At 43.4% G+C, this 20,339-nt stretch overlaps 1 protein-coding gene across 2 annotated transcripts in view; it reads left to right on the forward strand.

The window, feature by feature from the left end:
- PRKG1 (protein kinase cGMP-dependent 1) overlaps nucleotides 1–20,339 on the forward strand; it is a 577,366-nt gene that overhangs the window by 391,490 nt on the left and 165,537 nt on the right. For both annotated transcript variants that reach the window (XM_068416564.1, XM_068416566.1), the window contains exon 5: nucleotides 17,435–17,498. In XM_068416564.1, coding sequence (XP_068272665.1) covers nucleotides 17,435–17,498 — 64 coding nt within the window. The remainder of the gene's footprint in view (nucleotides 1–17,434; nucleotides 17,499–20,339) is intronic.

A 20,339-nucleotide genomic window follows, 5' to 3' on the forward strand; every position in this document is an offset into this window, starting at 1 on the left:
AATAGCTGTTTAGATGTGTATCTCGTTTATTATTTGTAATTGTCTTGAGACTTGGCAATCTGCCTTATACATACAAATAGTAGTTTCCCTTCAGAGTGGTTTAACAAGCTGAAGTATGAAGTTATAGAAAGTATTGATCTAAAGATAGGCAAGTATAATTGGCAGAAAAATAAATTGTTCCAGGAAGTAACCGTTGGCATTTACAACAGTAGGTCTCGTTCAGAAGCTTTTGTTTAGTGTGGTATCCTGCCGAGTAAAATTAACTTATTCGATCACTAAATTCCCACAGATTATAGGTTTGGTAAATTGATTATTTTGTCTTCCTCACCCCTAGTTCATGGTGTCTTTGTGTCACAGTCTGTGTGAAAATATTCTCAAAGTGATGTGTGTGTGACACCTTCTAGTGGAAGGTGTCCCTGCCCATGGCAGGGGGGTTGGAACTAGATGATCTTTAAGGTCCCTTCCAACCCAAACCAGTCTGTGATTCTGTGTGAGCCAATTTTCCGATGAATTGCTCGTATTACTTAATGTGTGTAAGAATGGGAGTGCCTGGGGTAGAGGGATTTTGGTTCATGAGCTGACCAGAAAGCAGGAAAGGCTTTTTATGAACTACTTTTCCCCCTTTATTGAATTGAAAGTGTTTAATTCATGTTGATTTGAAGAAAACAAAGAATCTGGCTCCTATTTGGGAGCTTCCAACAGAAGTGAAACTGAGTGTGAGTGTAGGAGCCTTCACCAAAGCAGTGAGAAATGGAAGTCTGCTCTTTCTGCAGTCCGCTTTGAGCCAAAAAATGCTGACTTGTATCTGATAGTTCGAGACCAAGTTCTTTTCTCATTCTCGGGCTGACCTAAACCTGCTCATCAGAATAATGTCCTAACCATGGTGGTATCAGATATTTGGGGTGGCGCATTCTTAACGTACACCAGCGAAGAGACTCCAAGCGAAGAGGCTCTCCAAAAGAAGTGCAGAAGTTCACCAATACTTGACCTTGATCTCAGGAGACTCTTGCTCCCATGAGCTGGTTCTTTGGCTGGACAATTAAGGCCTTTTTCCATGCCAGCCAGAGCAATTTCCCGAGGAAAGGCTGAGAACTGCCTTCTTGGCACACTTGCTGTGTTTACTTGGTGCAAGTATTTTCCTGAGATCTTCCAAGCAAAACCATGTGGCAAACTGTAGTAGCACGTGAGAATAGTTTTTGAATGGCCAAAATCGCAGATAAATATTGTATCTGGAGGAGCAAGTGTACTTGGCTTTCCTGAGCAATTGCTGATGAATTTTAATTAAAACAATGGGTTGGTTTTGGTTTTGAAATTACAGCTTTTGTTTGTTGCGTGTACTTTGAGGATCTGGGGAGAAGGTTCCTGCTCGGAGGGTTTTTTACTCCCTCTTTAGAATGTATCAGCTGCATCTCGGTGCTGATACTTAAAAGATAAATCCCCTATTAGTGTAGATTTTGGTCAGAAAATAATTACTCAGAGTGAGTCAGGCCAGGGTTGCAAACCACCTCCGGCAAACTTGCCTGCTGCTGGAGCGTGAACGGAGATATTCTGCGAGGTTAAATGATTTCAAACTACCGTATTTAAATAACTCTACAGAGTATCTTAGGAATAACAAGCTATCAGCACCACAACAACATGGAGCATCGAAAATCCTCAATACTGAATTCCTGGAGGCGTTTGCATTTGAATTAGGGCAAGCAGAGGAGGAAAACTCATCAGCCTGTGCACGCTTCATGGTGCTGCTGACGCAAGGTTCTCAGCAAGGTTCCCAAACACAACGGGGTGGAATGACTGGGGCTTGGCCCCAGGGCTGCAATAACCAAAATCAGTCCGTTCTGACATGGGAAAAGGAATATTTCACGGTTATGAAGAACAACCCACGTGAGCAAAAAGATGGATTTTAATTTCTGCTTCTAGACCCAGTTTTAAGAAGTCTCCTGGGTATCTTGAGAGGAGTTAATGACTCACAATGTGCTTAATTATCTTGTTAATGTTATTTTGTGCTGAGAGGGCAAAAACCAAGAGTTGAGCAGACCACCCTGAAAGGCTTATTGCTTCTTTGGCTAAGACAGATACAAATTAAAGAGGGAAAACAAAAGCATTGCGATGCAACAGCCAGTTGCTTGAGATTGGCTCAAGTCAAAAAAAACAGTTGGGTTTTCTGAGTGTTATTTCCATGCCCTGTCCACGAGGCCAGGCTAGCTTTAATCTTTTGGTGATTTTAATATAAATTCAGATGTGAAAAAAACTAAATAGAGAGATCTGAAGCTCGCAGATGTGTGTCGAGAGCATTTCAGAAGAGGAAGGACAAACGACAGCAGCTCCATTGGCCCAGTTGCACAGAGACCACTGTCCATAGCAGACTCGGGGATGAGTTTCTGAACCTTAAATAAGTGTTGAAGTTGTGTTCTGAGTGGGAGGAGATCTAAAATGCTAATAGTCTCCCCTTTGCCACTATGTGTTCATCAGAAAAGTAATCGCATAGATAATTTGACTGTATATAGGATCACCTAACATGAAACTCTGTATATTTTTCATTTTTATTTCAGGGAATAAATTCTGATTTCACACAGAGTCCACATTCTTGTTAATACTGGTACAAATCACATTTTTGAAGCAAGCTAAAGTGGACTTAGTCAGGTTACTAATGGGAGCATTTTTTTCTTTAGAGACTTTAGAAAAGTGCCATTTGAGCACAGATCTATTAAATGTCTTTATGTCCAGTCAGAGACAGGTCTTGTTTTGCTGTATCTAGTGCACATCATAATGATCACTTTATGCATTTGTCCTCTGCTTGCATGGGATGAATTTTTAATGTGCAGGCAGAAGGTGACATTTTTATTGCTTTTATGAGCATCAGGAATGCATTTTAAATTCAATTATATTCTGTCTGTGGAAATACCACACAAGTGACTCGCCAATAAATACAACTCTCAGATTACCAAAAACTCAGGAGGACAGTAATGAGTGTGACTTAAACTGTGGGGATTGAGCAGCGTATTACTTGTGAGTTCAAAAAAATACAAGGTAATGCATATTAGGAAGAACGATTTAAGCTTCATATAGACACCGATAAACCAGCATAATCATTTCTGGAAGAAGATGAAAAGAGTTTCTACAGCTCAATGAAGACAAACTCACCGTGTGCCCCAGCAGGTCACAATACAATTAGAAATATGTATGTTAAAGCGTAGAGAAAATAGAAAGGGCACTACATACGCAATGCCAATGATCTCATGGAAGGTGCTTGCAGGAATTATGCGGTGGAATTGAACTATAGGTGAAGACAAGTCAGGCTTAGGCTAAAGCGTCCTCAGAGGGGTAGTAAAAATCCTTAACTTCTTAATAATTTAGAAAATTACAGCTGACCTGCAGTGAATTAGCATTCTGTTAAGCTGCTAACGAGGAGGCTAAGGAGCACCAGGTGGCCGAAGCGCACTACAAATCAATAAGATACTGATTTTAGCAAGAAAATCCAAAGTGCTGGATATACAAAACTTTGAAGATAAATTTCAAAGCAAATTAGACTATGTGTGTACATGAACACACATCCGTGTATACAGGATTTCTAATGCTTTGCGCTAGGGTGGAAAGGTAAAAGGTGTTATTTTAAAAAAATCAATTTGGCTTGATGTTTGAAACAGCTAAATAAAGTATAAGCCCTTATCTGGAGTAAGTAAATACAGAAGAAATTAGCGGGTTTTTTTTTGGAGCATAGAATAATGTAGAGTAGTTCATGTTTGAAGGGCCCCCATGGCCGTCTGGTCCAAACCTCCTTTCAAAACCAGTGGTGAGGTTGAGCTAATCAAACCAACGTAGAGAAGTCTGGAGGGAGGAGATGTCCTCTCCAACACAGCCTCGACTCCACTGCAGTTGTAGGGAAGGGAGATGCTCAGTGTCTCCCGGATCCTCTGTTGGTGGCAACCAGGGTTGCAATCCATAACCTGGATTTACAGATATATTTAAAAGTCCAAGCAAATGGGATTTACCCTTCCAAATGGCACTAGAAATCCAGGAGCTTTTGTTGCTCCATGTGTTTTCAGATGCCAGGTTAAACCAGAGTTTCAATAAATTTCCATCCTTCGTAAGCAAACTGTTCTCAGTGCTGTCTTCACAGGGTCCTGGATGTCTAAGGGACAACTGAAAAGTGACAGTCTCCTTTCACAGAATCACAGAATCAGTCGGGTTGGAAGAGCCCTCTGGGATCATCTAGTCCAACCATTGCCCTGACACCACCATGGCAACTAGACCATGGCACTAAGTGCCATCCGTTACAACCTCCATGGACACATGCCACCAAATTTTTGTTAGAGAAAGGAAAAAGCATATCTTTATAAGAAAATATCCGACCTTATCTTACAGGTTCCCACATGAAGACAGCTGTATCCCAGATAACGCTGTTCTAGTACTTGCCTTATTGCTAGAAACTGGGACATGAAATCAAAAATCTCAGTTTATCTGATTTCTGATTCCACTGGACCTTGTCTTCCTTCACCTGTAGGATGATCTTCACCATCTGATCTTTCTCCCATGTAGGTAATAATCACCCTGAATCCGTATCAAATGACAAATTCGTTATGCCAAGGAATGTTAACAGAGCTTTTTTGGAGGAGGCTATTGAAGAAGACCCAGCTACCTTAAGTCAACGCTTGCGTGCTCGCTCTAGTGCGATCTGAATGCCTGTTCCAAAAATGAGTTGTTGAATACTTGGACTATTAGAGGGCATTTTGTTAGATGTTAATCACCTGAGAGGAGTAAATTGCCTCATCTGCAAACTTGAGGAATGATCATCAATAAAACAGAAATGACAGTGAACTGGAAATGGATTTATGGGAAGTGCTTTCGACACCCGTTGCTCGCTTCTTTTAACTAGATTTTGATATCTGTCAATGAGTCAGGTTTTAATCTGAAGTGTTTCCTTCTAAACATATATAATGGCATTTTTAATCAAGATGCCAAGTGCCTTTGAATAAATCAACATACAGTAAATAACTGCATCTGCCTTTGTGAGCTAGAGCCATAATCTTATCATGACGACCTTCTTTCTATGAAAAAAAAATATGACTGGCATAAATTATATTTTAAAAATAATTTTTGCCAGGGTGCTAGATTCACTGTTTCCTGAGGACAGGCTTGGCACATAGCCAGCCTCACTGGATGCTGCCATCCACAAAAAGGGGCAGCACGGCGCATCCTGCGTTACAGGGCTCAGGGCAAAGATTCAGCCCCAAAAATGAGTATGCCAACTCTACTGCTTTCAGATCCACCTCCGCTGTTCTTTATCCTTCGCTGTCATACCTGTGGGCTAATTTCAGGGGCAGGTTTCTGTTCTGCTTGCTTCGTGTCTGCAACAGAAGTCCTGAAGCTGTCCCCTACCTGCCCCCGTGTAATTATTTCTGTATCTAAATATAAACCATGTTGGCTCAGGGAATACCCACTAAAAGTTGACAAACACTCCAGTTTCAATGTGGTTTTCATCACTCTTGAAACAGGACAAGTGGAAACACTTTAGAGGTGTAATCATGGGCAAACCGTCCTTGGGTATCAATGATCTCAGTACCCTATCAGCTCAGAAGGACTGACGTAGCAGTGTGCCTGCAGAGATTCTTTCTTGGGATACAGAGGTGTTTGTGTCATGTGCCGATCTGTTGTAATCTCTTGATTAGCAATTAATTAAACAAATTGATAGAAGTTAGTGAAGCTTTCGTGTCGCAGTGGAAAAAATAATGGAAAAATAGGACATGATGGATAGAGCAAAGTTAAACATCTGTTGCGATTTGAGTGGGTACAGATCCAACGTGTGTTGGATCCAACACAAAATTTCCCGAGCGTTTCCCCTCCATCACGAGAGCAGCCATTAGACGGATCAACTGACCTTGCAGCCAGCAGGTTGAGGGAGGGGATTCTGCCCCTCTGCTCTGCTCTCGTGAGACCCCCCCTGCAGTGCTGCATCCAGCTCTGGGGGCACCAACATAAGAAGGACACGGAGCTGTTGGAGCAAGTCCAGAGGAGGCCACGAAGATGCTCAGAGTGCTGGAGCACCTCTGCTCTGGAGACAGGCTGAGAGAGTTGAGGCTTTTGAGCCTGGAGAAGAGAAGGCTCCGGGGAGACCTTCTAGCACCTTCCAGTACCTGAAGGGGCTACAGGAAAGCGGGAGAGGGACTTTTTACAAGGGCATGGAGTGACAGGACGAGGGGGAATGGTTTTAAACTGACAGAGGGGAGATTGAGATGAGATATGAGGAAGAAATTCTTTGCTGTGAGGGCGGTGAGACCCTGTCCCAGGTTGCCGGGAGAAGCTGTGGCTGCCCCCTCGCTGGCAGTGTTCAAGGCCAGGTTGGATGGGGCTTGGAGCAACCTCGTCTAGGTTGCAGTACCTATGCGTGGCGGAATCTGTGCTCGCACTGATGCTCATCCAAACCCGAGATGCTCCAGTGGGAGGGGTATGTGGGTTGGGTGCCATGCTCCTGACAGAGACTTTGGGATGAGCCTGGGTGTAGGGTTACACCCAGTCTTAACAGAAATGTCTTCTAATTGAGGACCTGGTTTTAGGGTTGGAGCCCTTAGATGGGCTGTTCTTCGAGGAAATGCAGAGGAGGCGATAGGCAAAGATTGTTTGACAGCAGCTTAATAGAGTTGTATTGAATAATTGAAATTGACTTCCCAGCACATTTTTTTTTTGGTTTGGTTTGAGTTTTTTGTTACCCATTATATTGCTTGCCTGTCTGTAATATTCCCAAGATTATATTTTCTTAAATAATTGCATTTTCAAACCTTATTTCAAATCTGTCAAGCTTATTTCATTATTTCTCTAACACAATCCAAGCCACTTGAAAATCTTCAACATTTAATTCATTTTTAGCTGCGTTCTATTTTCAGTACAAAAAAGAAATGCTACGGAGACTTATTGTGCATAGCAAATTTTGGACTCCTGAGACTTAAGGGTTTTACTGAGGGGAGAAGAAAATTAACAGCATCGTAAATTCAAAGATTCAATCGTTCTTCTCTTTTCTTTAATTCAGTAAGGGGACTGCAGCTTATCCTGGAGAAAGAGAGGTGTACCAGTTATGGCCTTAGAGGGATTTTAAAGGTATTTGATATGCTGAGCCTCCTAAAACATGTAGTATTACGGGTTTCAAGTAGATCCAAACTCAACCCAGGCAAAGGTCCCTGTAACATCTATAAAAAGGCATTCAGAGACCACAGAGCTCATCTATGAAAAGACAAAGCCCAACAGGGGCAGCGTTCCCAAGAGTATGAATAAAAGCTGTTAGAAATAAGGAATTAAGACGAGCCACCATCTGTTGGCCTTCAGAGCCTCACAGAGGATGGATGTCCTGAAGTACATCCCCAGATCAATAACGCATGTGCCATCCTTTCCGCTGTGACCACCAAATGAGCACGCTGCCAAGAAAATGACTTTTCTTAAAACAGAAAGAGATTTGCTGGCTATGTATTTGCTGGCTGAGGGAGCTGGGGGTGTTTAGCCTGGAGAAGAGGAGGCTCAGAGGTGACCTTAGTGCAGTCTACAACTACCTGAAGGGAGGTTGTAGTGGAGTGGGAGTTGGCCTCTTCTCCCGGGCAACTAGCGATAGGACAAGAGGACACAGCCTCAAGCTTCATCAGGGGAGGTTCAGGTTGGACATTAGGAAGCATTTCTTCTCAGCAAGGGTTATTAGACATTGGAAGGGGCTGCCCAGGGAGGTAGTGGAGTCACCATCTCTGGACGTGTTTAAGAAAAGACTGGACATGGCACTTAGTGCCATGGTCTAGTTGCCATGGTGGTGTCAGGGCAATGGTTGGACTCGATGATCCCAGAGGTCTCTTCCAACCTGGCTGATTCTGTGATTCTGTATTTTTGCCTCGGGCAAATCTTGAAGTCAGTGTTCCTCTTGTGTCTTCAGCTGAGTAGTAATTATTCAATGCTGACCTGGGGCTGTGCAGTTTAGAAACGAGGAAGAAGGGGTTTTTTTGCCCATCAATGTGTTGGGTTAGAATCACTGAATTAGGCTGGTTAGGATGTCCTGGGTGTCCTGCAGTACTTGCTGGGGTTTACACCAACACTTGTCTGCAGGAAAGTCTGAAGTACTTCTATCAAACACTCTGAGATGAATTGACATGGGGCCACTCTCATAGTTTCATACAAACCTGGTTCCACCATGACAAGGAACAAACCATTTCTGGACTCCGGTGCCTTTTTTGTAGCTTATTTCTCTGTGGAGGAGGTAACAAAGTGAATTCCTGGAGGGCTGGTCTCGGTGTTCTACTGGTCAAAAGTGCCTTTTGTTTGGACTTGTCCCTCAGTAAATCATCTCAGATGCATCGATCCAGAGTGAGGAGCTCAAGATTCCCCCTGAAGCCAGTTCTGCTGCTTTTTGCTGCATCTGGCAATTGGTGATGCTGCCAAACAGAGCGTCACCCACTCCAGCTCGTTATGTAGGACTATGTCGGGCAGGATTTCCATGGTGGTTTATCCCATTTTATTCATTTGCTAAAATGCAAAAATTCTTCTGACTCTTCCTGTAGCAATTAACAATAACAAAAAAAAAAATAAGATCTTTAGATATTTTAATGCTTGCTTTGTAAATCCTGTAGATTCGGTCGACATCTGTGTCAGGGAGTAGTTTTTCTTTGAAAATTCAGTATTAAGGACTCAACTCTCAGCTCCCTTTGGTTTGGTGGGCGCTGAAAGAAGTTGCCTGGGAGAACGTGAAATGCGGATGACCTTAAAAACACATACAGCTTGTTTTTCTTTTGTATATATGTAATTATGAAGGCAGAAAACTATAGTAATCTTTTTAATACGTTTATTTAATGGTGACGATTAAAAGGAGGGAGGCGGGAAGCAGCATTACAACAGCAGCTAATGTTGCAAAACAGGATCCATGCTTTGGAAATGCTATTGTCAGTGGCTTCGTGAAAAAGATATTATTATGCCAATTTGCTGTCAAGTGCAGTAGGCATCTGTTAGAGACAAAACGCCCGGCTTCAATTGGTTTTGAAGAGGTTGTAAATATCCAATTTGGAGGAACGGGACAAAGCGGATGGTGCATACCAATGCGACTTGTCACTTCTTTAAACCCTTACAGTGTCTTTGAAATATTAATCAGTGTTTAAGGATCTCTTTTGAGACACAGCACAAGAGTCAGTCGCAAACGTCTTCTGTTTTCTAGGCACGGTATTAGGATCTGATGTGAGATAATGGTTTTCATTTGACTTTATTCTGCTGCTGCAGTGACGTCTTTGTAGTTTCAGTTGAGATGCAGCAGCAGAAATCGGGCTCAGTGCACCCAGTCCGGGGTTGTCCACAGAGGCTGAAGGATGAAGGGTCATTTGCCACAAAATCTCCCAGAGAATGGGAAGAAAATGCTGGAGAGAAACTCTTGACAAACTGTTTTAAAGAGGTAATCACAGAATCGACTAGGTTGAAAGAGACCTCTGGGATCATTGAGTCCAACCTTTGACCCAATACCACTGTGTCAACTAGACCATGGCACTAAGTGCCACATCCAGACCTGCTGGCCACGCTGCTGGGGATGCAGCCCAGGACACGGGTGGTTTTCTGGGCTGCCAGCGCACATTGCCGGCTCATGGTGAGCTTCTCGTCAACCATCATCCCCAACTCGTTCTCCTCAGGGCTGCTCTCAATCCAGTGTTGCGACAGCTGTTATCTTTAATAACCTATATAATAATGTTGGGAAAACGTGTGAGTTGGAAGGTGCAGAAGCTTTCCTTTAGGACTGTAGGTATAATTTAATTTGCAATGATGAAGAAAGACCAACTGCTACAGCAGGAAAATTCCCATAGGATACTCAAATGATAGTAACAGGTATAGGTTTCCTCTGTAGGCTGGCACAAGAGCAGCACTGCTGGGCAGTGTGAATCCTCTGTCTTGAGTCAAGTAACCAAAAATGTGCCTGCTTAAAGTTCCGTGATGTTTCCAAAGCAGTTGTTGCTGTTGAGCATTTGTCGCTCCTTGGGAGCAATTGTCCTTTTCAAGATGTATAATCTTGCGTGAACGCAATAAAAATGTGTGAAGGGGTTTACATACCTGCTAATTTCTCTCCTTCCCTCTCATCATGCCAGCGGCAATTGTTTGGGTTTTTTTGTAATTGTACAATCTCCCCAATGACTGCAAAATGAGATGTCTCGGATAACGAATGCTTGTCAGGGAAAGACGAGGATTGACAGCAGCAAGGGAAAATAATACTCCAGAGTATCTGAGCAGCCTATTGAACATAAACAGAGCCTGGACCAAAACAGGGTGTGCAACCACATCCTTTTGTGATCGTTTCGCGTGCCCCACGCACGTTCCCCGCAGGGAAATCAGAGTTTTGGCCTCGTGATGTCAGGAGACCACTTCATCCGTGAGCATCACTAGAGGAAAGAAATGCAACCCCTCACACTTGCTTTACTTTAGTCTTTTGCTCATAAGGGAAACGATCAGTTCATTTGCTTTTTGCATCTCTCCCATTTTCATATGTATAGCAGCTCTTAGCATATAACCAGATGTCTGGGAGAAAAAAAATTTACTACAAACCCCTTTGGGGAGTTTATTTACCAGAATAAGTCTGTGTTATGAGTGGCAGAGCTTTAAAACTGCAGCTTTAAGATTTTCACCCTCTCCAAAATTAAGAATTGCAAATTATTTTAATGCTTTTGTAGCTTTAGTACAGCAGACAAGTTACCTGCAGAGCAAATGTATTCTCTCTCCCTAAAAGTTGCATTGCATGAGCTGCTTTCAGGGCCAGACGTACGTGTAATTAACGTGAGCGTGAGTGACTGTCGCTCTCCATCTCCCTTTCTCCTGTTTCTCTGGTAATTCTTTAAGCTAAGCAAAGTGTGCAGGAAATGGCTTCAGGAAAACTAGCCTTGACTTACCAATTACATTTGTAATAGGGTAAGAATTGAGCTTCTGAAGAAATAAATGCACCTTTTCTGAACTTATTTTCTGCCACTTCTATTATGGTGGGTACTGCGGCTGAAAAAAACGCAACAGTTTATCCTCCAAATAATACCTATTGATGTGATGGAAAAGAGGAATTTATTTTCATGCAACAGTTTGTAACACAAAATGAATATGCAACTCTCTCACCCCACGCTGGCTCTTGCAGAAAGGCATCCAGCAGCTGTGCTGCCTTCAGGCACTACTTGCAGTTGTTCTCACTCTTCCAAAGAGACTCCTCATCCTACCACCCCCGCAAAAATTTTTGTGTATTCTCCCCAGCAAGCTGATACGTGGTCCAGTCACGGGATGATCTCAGCGCTCTGGTATTGCTGGGCGCTTCCGACAGCAGATAATCCCCGTGGAATCTCCAAGCACCCTGGGAGATGATTTTGCTAATGATCTGAAACTCAGCATGCAACTTGCTTACCAGGATGGAAATGCATTTTTAAAGTACTGGAATGAAATGCCACATACGGGACGATGCAGAACATGGAGGCAGGTCTTGCTTTGTGCTTCTGCTCTCTGCCTTCCTGACTTGGGTTAGGGTTTATTCCATAATCAGCATTTTTTTTGCTCTATATGGCTGTATTAACATGACAGGGACAGGATCTGTCCCCTAAGGTATGAGTGTGATGTAGGAGCAATAGAGATTTTTTTATCTTTTCCTTCTGAAACTATCTTCTACAAGATCACACTCAGCGCGGGTGAGGCCACACCTCGAATCCTGTGTTCATGTTTGGGCCCCTCACTACAAGAAAGACCTTGAGGTGCTGGAGTGAGTCCAGAGAAGGGCAACGAAGCTGGTGAAGGGTCTGGAGCACAAGTGTGATGAGGAGCGGCTGAGGGACCTGGGGGTGTTTAGCCTGGAGAAAAGGAGGCTGAGGGGAGACCTTCTCGCTCTCTACAACTGCCTGAAAGGAGGGTGTAGCGAGGTGGGGTCGGTCTCTTCTCCCAGGTAACAAGTGATAGGATGAAAGGAAACGGCCTCAAGTTGTGCCAGGGGAGGTTTAGATTGGAGATCAGGGACAATTTCTTCCCCGAAAGGGTTGTCAAGCACTGGCACAGGCTGCCCAGGCAGTGGTGGATTCCCCATCCCTGGAGGGATTTAAAAGCCGTGTAGATGTGGTGCTGAGGGACATGGGTTAGTGGTGGGCTTGGCAGTGCTGGGTTAACGGTTGGACTTGATGATCATAAAGGTCCTTTCCAATCAAAACGGTTCTATGATTCTAAGATCCCACTTCAACTGATACCAGCCAGATCTCAGGACGGACGTCAACATGGGAAAGGTGGGACTACGTGGGTTTCTCTGCTGCATTATGTCCCAGTTTAAGAAGGTAAAGAGAATACAACAATAAAGATTGCACAGTAATTTTTTTATACTTTCATGAATAAGGTGCAAGCACGTTTCTTAGTTCTTTTCTGTAAGGCCATGATCCTGACAGAGCCAGCAGTACCTACCTGACACGACTTGATGGCCAGTGGGCAGCTGCCTGTACGTAGCATTTCCAGCTTGAGTTGTTCAAAATAACAGTTTGTGTGAGTATCCTAAATCAAGCCTCAGCTTCTGCTACCTAAGATTTAACCTCAGATCATTCAGAGCGGAGAGACAATGCTGCAGGGGCATCCCAAACGTGGTAATGCAAGGACAAAAACATTAACATTTTTCAGCCTTCGTTCCAGTTGGGTGCAAAAAAACAGAGTTTCAGGGAATGCAGACAGACTTAATTTCCTTTTACTGAGCTGTTTTGATCTTTAAACTATGCTTACCCATCTGGCCCAAGGCAGAGCACAGTGACAAACGGTGCCAGCCAATAATAAAAGATAAAGGGTTTGTTTCAGAGTTAACCCACGAGGACCGTCTGCCGCCGACTGCAAAGCTGGACGAACGCTTTCAGTTACTGCTCTTCAAAAATTTGGGAGACGCATCTTGGAAGGCATTTAGAAAGTGAATAGCTGCTTCTGTGTTGGGCTGAGGATGGAAGACAGACACGGACCCTGCACAGTTTTCATGTGTGTGGGAAGATAAATGTCATAGAATCATAGAATTGTTCTGGTTGGAAAGGACCTTTCAGATCATCAAGTCCAACCGTTAACCCAGCACTGCCAAGCCCTCCACTAACCCTTGTCCCTCAGCACCACGTCTACACGGCTTTTAAATCCCTCCAGGGATGGGGACTCTACCACTGCCCTGGGCAGCCTGTTCCAGTGCTTGACAACCCTTTCGGGGAAGAAATTGTCCCTGATCTCTCCAATCTAAACCTCCCCTGGCACAACTTGAGGCTGTTTCCTCTCATCCTATCACTTGTTACCTGGGAGAAGAGACCGACCCCCCCCTTGCTATACCCTCCTTTCAGGCAGTTGTAGACAGCGAGAAGGTCTCCCCTCAGCTTCCTTTTCTCCAGACTAAACACCCCCAGTTCCTTCAGCCGCTCCTCATCACAGTTGTGCTCCAGACCCTTCACCTGTCCTGTCGGAGTGCTGGCATCTGGGCCACCGAGTATATTTTAGAGTAAAATCAACCCCCTGGGTTACAGCCAGCATTATTTGGAAGCCCTTGCGGGTTTAGTACAGGAGTAATCCTATGGGATGAATCAAAAGGATGAATCAAAGCGTTGCTACTGGGGGATGTTGCTTCTACCTAAAAGTTGAGAGCAGATCACCAGGGATGGAAACATGACCTTGCACGCCTCCTTCCACTGCCTTCAGGTTGGGCACATCTTTGCTTTTATGTCAGGACAAAGATTCAACGTGGACGTTTTGGTGCAGCTGTTTTCCCCTATTTTGGCAGCGTGTTCAGCATGTTGAGCTCTCTGTGAAAACGTGTTGAGCTCAGAGCCAACCGGAATAGCTGCTCTGCCATTCCTGCAGACAGCAAGCAATTCCCCACGGTGCCCTCACCAGCCATGTGGACTGTCATCGCCTACAAAATATTCTGTAGCTGAATAGTGTGGAATATGGCCAGCAAAAAGTCCCCTCTCCTTGCTAGCGTGAGCAGCTCCTCCACCACTGCAGCTACTTCTCCATTTTTTGCTCAAAGGAGAGTCTAACAAGGCTTGGGGCAGGGAGACTGGAGAAGGGCAGAGGTTGCTCCTCATCCTGTTACCCACGATGGCAGTCAGCTGTCTTTTGTGATAAAGCATTGTGATGTTTGTGGATTGATTAAAAAAATATTTAGTTTATTGGCATTTGCTGTTAAAACTCAATTTCCTTAATTTAGGGATCTGGTTTGCCTTGTTACATGCTGCCTTTGTAGGGTGGCCTGGATCTTCATGTGGATCTTGGGCTGTACTTCTGCAAAGGGGGTCTGTAAAATAGGCATAAAGACTTTGGTAGAAATACTTGTTAACATCTGCATCACCATAAATAACTTCGAGGAGCAGAGAGAGGCTGCAGGTGAGTAGAATTTCAGTTGTGAAGGCATCTCTGTGCTCCATGTCCAGCTTTATTCCATAACCTCATCACACAGGGGGCAGGTTTGGTTTTTTTTTTTGAATAATCAGTGTTAAGAGGCTTTAGGGGGTGTGGTGCTGATCACCATTCAGCTGTTTGCTTTGTGGGGGAAATTGTAGCAGAGATGAAGCCTCTTCTGCAATTAAGTGCTGAACCAGTTTCAAAACATGTTTAAAGGATTAGGCAGCAGAGAAAGCCCTAGTCATCTTCTGTCTGGCCCAGGAGTGATCAAGGCGTTCGCCCAGGAGGAACAAGATGGGGTTCCCACCTTAGCATGGGTGTGTTGGAGTGCAGATCTAGCCATTTCAGGGCAACTTCTCGATAGCATAGTCAGTTCAGGTGGAGCAATCTATCCTTGTTACATGGAATAAGAAGCAGCTGGAGAAAGTCCCCAGGAGGACAGGGTAATCAGACGTGGAGGAAGCAGAGCTTGCAGGGAGAGGCTGAGCAAGCTGCTAGTGCTTAGTCTACTAAAGATATAGTTCCTGGCCAAAGTTGGGGATGGTTGTGGAGTGTGATGAAGTTCTTCATGTGTGTTGCAGGTAAGAGAGTCATGGGTTTTAAACTTTGTTGAGAGACTTAAACGTTGCATACCAGAATATTTTTTTTTTCCCCAACCTGTAGCAATTGTTACTATCTGGAGTAGATGATATGGGTGTCTTAAAAATCTTTGTCATTGATGGGTTTTAAGAAGCAGTTAGAGAAAATCTGGGTTTACTTAATCCTGCTTTGTTAGGGACAGAGCAAGTCATTTCTTGATGAGATTAAGCTGCATTTGCTGGGATTTCTTCTATCATAAAGATAGAATATCTTGTATATTGAATATATATGAATATATTAATATCATCATATCATAATGAATACATCTGAACTCGAGTGCTGAATGTTCTCTTATGTGTATTTTCAGACTTTTTCACAAATGTCACAAAATTGTGGAAAAAGGAATATAATTTTTCTTACCTGTTGCTGTGCTGCAACATCTTCAAAGATTTCCTTTGAGTCTTCTGCTCCTGTCTTCCTAGTGTATGTTTTCCCACTTTTAGCAACCTGCTGCTCAGCTCTTTTCCTCTAAGCTCTCCCTTTAGAGCTGGGGCTCCATTTTCCTTTCAGTGTGAGTACCCACATGGAAATAATCTCCAAAACATTGATCTTTGTATGCAAATCTTTAAATAATACAGGCAGATTTCCGGGGAAAACAAGAATCTATTTTATGAATCTGTTTAATGTTGTCATGGAAAGAGTGGGGGTCTATTTTTATTGACCTGGAGAATCAAGCCAAGCGTTCAATACTGTCTTATACACTTGAGCATGTTTTCAGATCTTGTTTTTCTGTCGGTGTTATCATCAGCTCTGTTGGCCTGAATTTGTGACGTCTTTTACCAGGTCAATAAATGTTTTCTCTCTGCTATTTTATAAAGGCATTTGTTGAGTACAGGGTTTTTTGGTATTAAAGTGATGGGAGGTCCTGTAAGGCCTCATCTTACGAGGCTTAAATATAATTTGACTGTATTGTCACTTCTAGCTGTTTAGAAGGATACCAGCCTATCATAAGCCACCATAAATCTCTGATATTGTGTAATTCTGTGATGTAGTTGGGGTTTGTTTTGTCAACAAGTTGGTTTGCCCATTTTCTGCTCTATTGCTGTGTTAAAGTTGTAAGCATTTCTCTTAGGATATTAAGCAAACAAGGAGAATTTCCTAAGTTTTCCACAGTAACATTTAGAATTTGTTCAGAGCTCATATGCTCTTTCTCTGTTTCTCACACATTTGGGCTATAATAGATGTCTTCCGCTACCCTCCCTTGGATTGCACAGACATAATTATCTGTAAAAAATATGCTCTGATGTGTTCTCCCCCAATTTGGGAGTGTAATGGTGCAACCACAGTAAAATTTCTCCAGATGTCTGGGAGTATTATCTTCTCCCATCAGTTTATTCCTCATTGGGGAATGCTAGAGTTGGTATAATGAACTTTCATTTTATACTTAGGCCCAGGCCTCATATAATTCCTTTTTAGTTGTTTCTGTTTGCTCTTATTCCATTGTGGACCCATGTGTTTCCAGTGAAAGAGTGCTTCCTAAGGAAAAAACAAAAGATGTTACTGAGAGCATGAACCATCATATTTTTCTGCACTTAGTTGCCCAGTTGTTTCTTGTTATCAATTAACACATTCAGCTGAAATTGTTTTTTTTTAAAAAACAAATAACGAGGGCTTCCAAACTTTGTAATTTTACGGCAGCATAGCATATGTTTAAGCTAATAAAAGCAAATTCTGCTTTAATTGTGCTCACAAATTTAAGCTCACCAGGCACTTCATGCTTAGCCCCAGACAAAATACTGCGTTTAGCTATCAAGCCCTCTGCAATGTCTTCAGACCTCCCTGTGCTTTTATGAGTGGGTTTTCTCTGGGTGCAGAAATAGCCACCAAATTGTGCATCCAGCAAGTGTTTAGGGCTCATGAAACATAGGTGGGGTGATTACCTTAAAGGCACGTGCCAGGTCTTCCTCTCCAGAGTTTGACATTGCAAAAAAAAAGTATGGGTTTGGTCTGGGTTTTTTAGCACCCTAAAATGTGGAGAATAACTTTTATGCAGATCCAACGTAGGAAATGAAACCTTAAGTGAAAGGAAAAACATGAGTTTTTTTGAGTTATAGAATCACAGACTGGTTTGGGTTGGAAGGGACCTTAGAGACCATTCAGTTTCAACCCCCCCTGCCACGGGCAGGGACACCTTCCACCAGACCAGGTTGCTCCAAGCCCCATCCAACCTGGCCTTGAACGCTGCCAGGGAGGGGGCAGCCACAGCTTCTCTGGGCAACCTGGGCCAGGGTCTCACCACCTTCACAGCAAAGAATTTCTTCCTCATTTTTCACATAGACACAATGCACATTCTTGTCCTGGTTTTATGATTAAAACTTGTTCAGCCCCAAATGATGAGGGCAAAATATCTCTGAAAGATAGATGAGAGAAACGCAGCTGGATTTATGAAACAGATATCTAGAGGGATCCATTAATCGAGGTTTCTCTTGTATTGCAGTGTTCCCACATTCCAGAGCCTTCCTGAAGAGATACTTAGTAAGCTTGCAGATGTCCTTGAAGAGGTAAGTGCTTTTAATTTTGAGAGCTAATGAGTTGAGAGACTGCAAGCCTGCTGGTGGCAATATCCAGGCTCTTTTTTCTGAAAGAACAGCTTCACAATTTTGCTCCCGATTATGGTTGACTGTCCCAGCACATCGAGATGACGAGAGGAGCTGTGTGAAAAATGAATCCAGTTTTGATATTTTTATCTTACATATTTTTAATTGGTTTTCTGTCCAACTGAGGAGCGAAAAAATCGTTCCCTGTGGTGTACAGAAGGGAAGCCTTCTTCTCCAGCCCCTGGTTCAGTGGTGGAAAAGAGGGGATGTGAAAAGATCATCCCCTTTCAGATTTGATGGGGCATTGATGTTAGAGGACAATATCATGCCTTAAAGGAGGGGTTGTGGAAAAGCTGTTCCCAAAGAGTTAAAACAGAGAGGGGTGATGTAATACATGTTGGGATATTTGATGGTCAGGATGGAGTTGTGCTTTGCCTACCTGGCTATAACTAGTATCTCAGTGTCAGGCTTTTAAGGAGTCTTTGTTTTAAAAACAAAAAAAAAAAAAAAAAAAAATACAGAAACTGTTAATAAAACCTTTCAAAATGTAGCCCTGTGTGATGTAACCGCAGCAAATCTGCATACAGCAGTATTTTATTTCATTCCTTGTTGGTTTTTCTCACACATGCCTCGCCATCACGAGCAACCCTAATAACTGTGTTTATAGAAAAATGTTCCTGTGTGCCACTTCTGCCACTGATTTTAAGAAATGGCGCTGCTGGCATTTAAGTTGTGGGGGTTTTTTTTTTCCAGAGCGTTGCTAGGACATTGTTATTCCTTTGCCTTTTTATTTAGTGTACAGATAAATTCTGTAATCCAAACAAATCAGCCGTTTGTCATACAGAATAATTGCACAGTCATAGATAAGCTTTATTTCCTTTCCTGCCGGCGAAGTGTTCAGATTTAGAGAGAAAAGGCACATTAACTCGATATGCTGTGAATTAAATCTGCCTATCTCCAAACCGCATGCCTAACCAGAAACAGATAGTTTAATTTGCTTGGATCACAGAACCAGCATTAAGCTCCTTATCAAGAGTTAAGGAAAGGAATGAAGTCAATAAAACTTTTCCAGGGACACTTAAAGTTTCATGGCAAGAGGAAAAAAAATAGTAAAAAAAAAAAAAATCAATGAAGAAATGAGGCACAAAAGCAGCATCTTTGGGGATAACTCTGTACCCTTCAAGGGGATGCTATGGCAAGAGAGGCCAGTCATCCCAGTCTGTACTGGGATATCGCTCCCAATTTCCTACTTGGAATCACCCTTGTTATTCCCTCTGGGTTTGTCTTTGATTTAAGATATCATGTTTGCCATCCAGAGGCACCTTGACAGGCTTGAGAGCTGGGCCTGTGTGAACCATGTGAAGTTCAACAAGGCCAAGTGCAAGGTCCTGCACATGGGTTGGGCAATCCCAAGCAAAAACACAGGCTGGGTGGAGAATGGATTGAGAGCAGCCCCAAGGAGAAGGACTTGGGGGTGATGGGTGACGAGAAGCTCACCATGAGCTGGCAATGGGCACTCGCAGCCCAGAAAGCCAACTGTGTCCTGGGCTGCATCCCCAGCAGCGTGGCCAGCAGGGCGAGGGAGGGGATTCTGCCCCTCTGCTCTGCTCTCCTGAGACCCCCCTGCAGTGCTGCATCCAGGTCTGGGGACACCAACATGAGCAGGACATGGAGCTGTTGGAGCGAGTCCAGAGGAGGCCACGGAGATGCTCAGAGGGCTGGAGCACCTCTGCTCTGGAGACAGGCTGAGAGAGTTGGGGCTGTTCAGCCTGGAGAAGAAAAGGCTCCGGGGAGACCTTCTAGCACCTTCCAGTACCTGAAGGGGTCTACAGGAAAGCTGCAGAGGGACTTTTGACAAGGGCATGGAGTGATAGGACGAGGGGGGAATGGTTTTAAACTGAACGAGGGGAGAATGAGATGAGATATTGGGAAGAAATTCTTTGCTGTGAGGGTGGTGAGACCCTGGCCCAGGTTGCCCAGAGAAGCTGTGGCTGCCCCCTCCCTGGCAGTGTTCAAGGCCAGGCTGGATGGGGCTTGGAGCAACCTGGTCTAGTGGAAGGTGTCCCTGCCCGTGGCAGGGGGATTGGAACTAGGTCCCTTCTAACCCAAACCATTCCGTGATTCTATGATTACGTGTTTTGTATTTAACAGTATCCAACATATTGAAACTAAGCAGCAATAACTTTATTTTATTGTCTCTGTTGCTCTAACGAGGGTTGGATAAAAGTGACTGATTTGGCACAGTTTGAGGCAGGGGAAAACAAAAGTCTTAATGTCAAGATTTCATGTAGTTTTTCTTTTGATACAGTGCGGTGAATAATGCAACATTTCTGTCCTACATTCTTTAAATAATTTTTAAAACTGTTAACTATAACACAGAAGCAAGGAAAAAAGCTGGTTTAATTGCCTGTTACCCAAATCGAACTTGGAAATAGCATTGTAAAGACAGTGGGGAGGAAGAAAGGTCAGTGTTTAATAGTATATTTTCTAGAATTGATGGAAATACTACAAGTTCCTTGAATAACTCAAGAATTAACAAAACACAGGGTAATTTCCATTTCTCTTGCAGTGGGCTCTAACTTGTGTGAGACCACTCCCATCAAGGACATTGCTCATAATTTATGTACATGAGAGTAGAAACAAGTCTATGGAGTTCAGTGTTTGCACGTTCAAACCTAGGTTACCGATATGCTGTGGTTTTGCCAAGAAATCTTATCCCAGGAATTAACTTTCTAGGGCCATAATTTACCCTATTTCCAGGCCCTTGTTCTGGGATTGGAGGTTTTTCTAGCTGTAAACTGTTGC

This window comes from Nyctibius grandis, chromosome 20 (assembly GCF_013368605.1).
Source record: "Nyctibius grandis isolate bNycGra1 chromosome 20, bNycGra1.pri, whole genome shotgun sequence".
Lineage (NCBI taxonomy): Eukaryota > Metazoa > Chordata > Aves > Nyctibiiformes > Nyctibiidae > Nyctibius > Nyctibius grandis.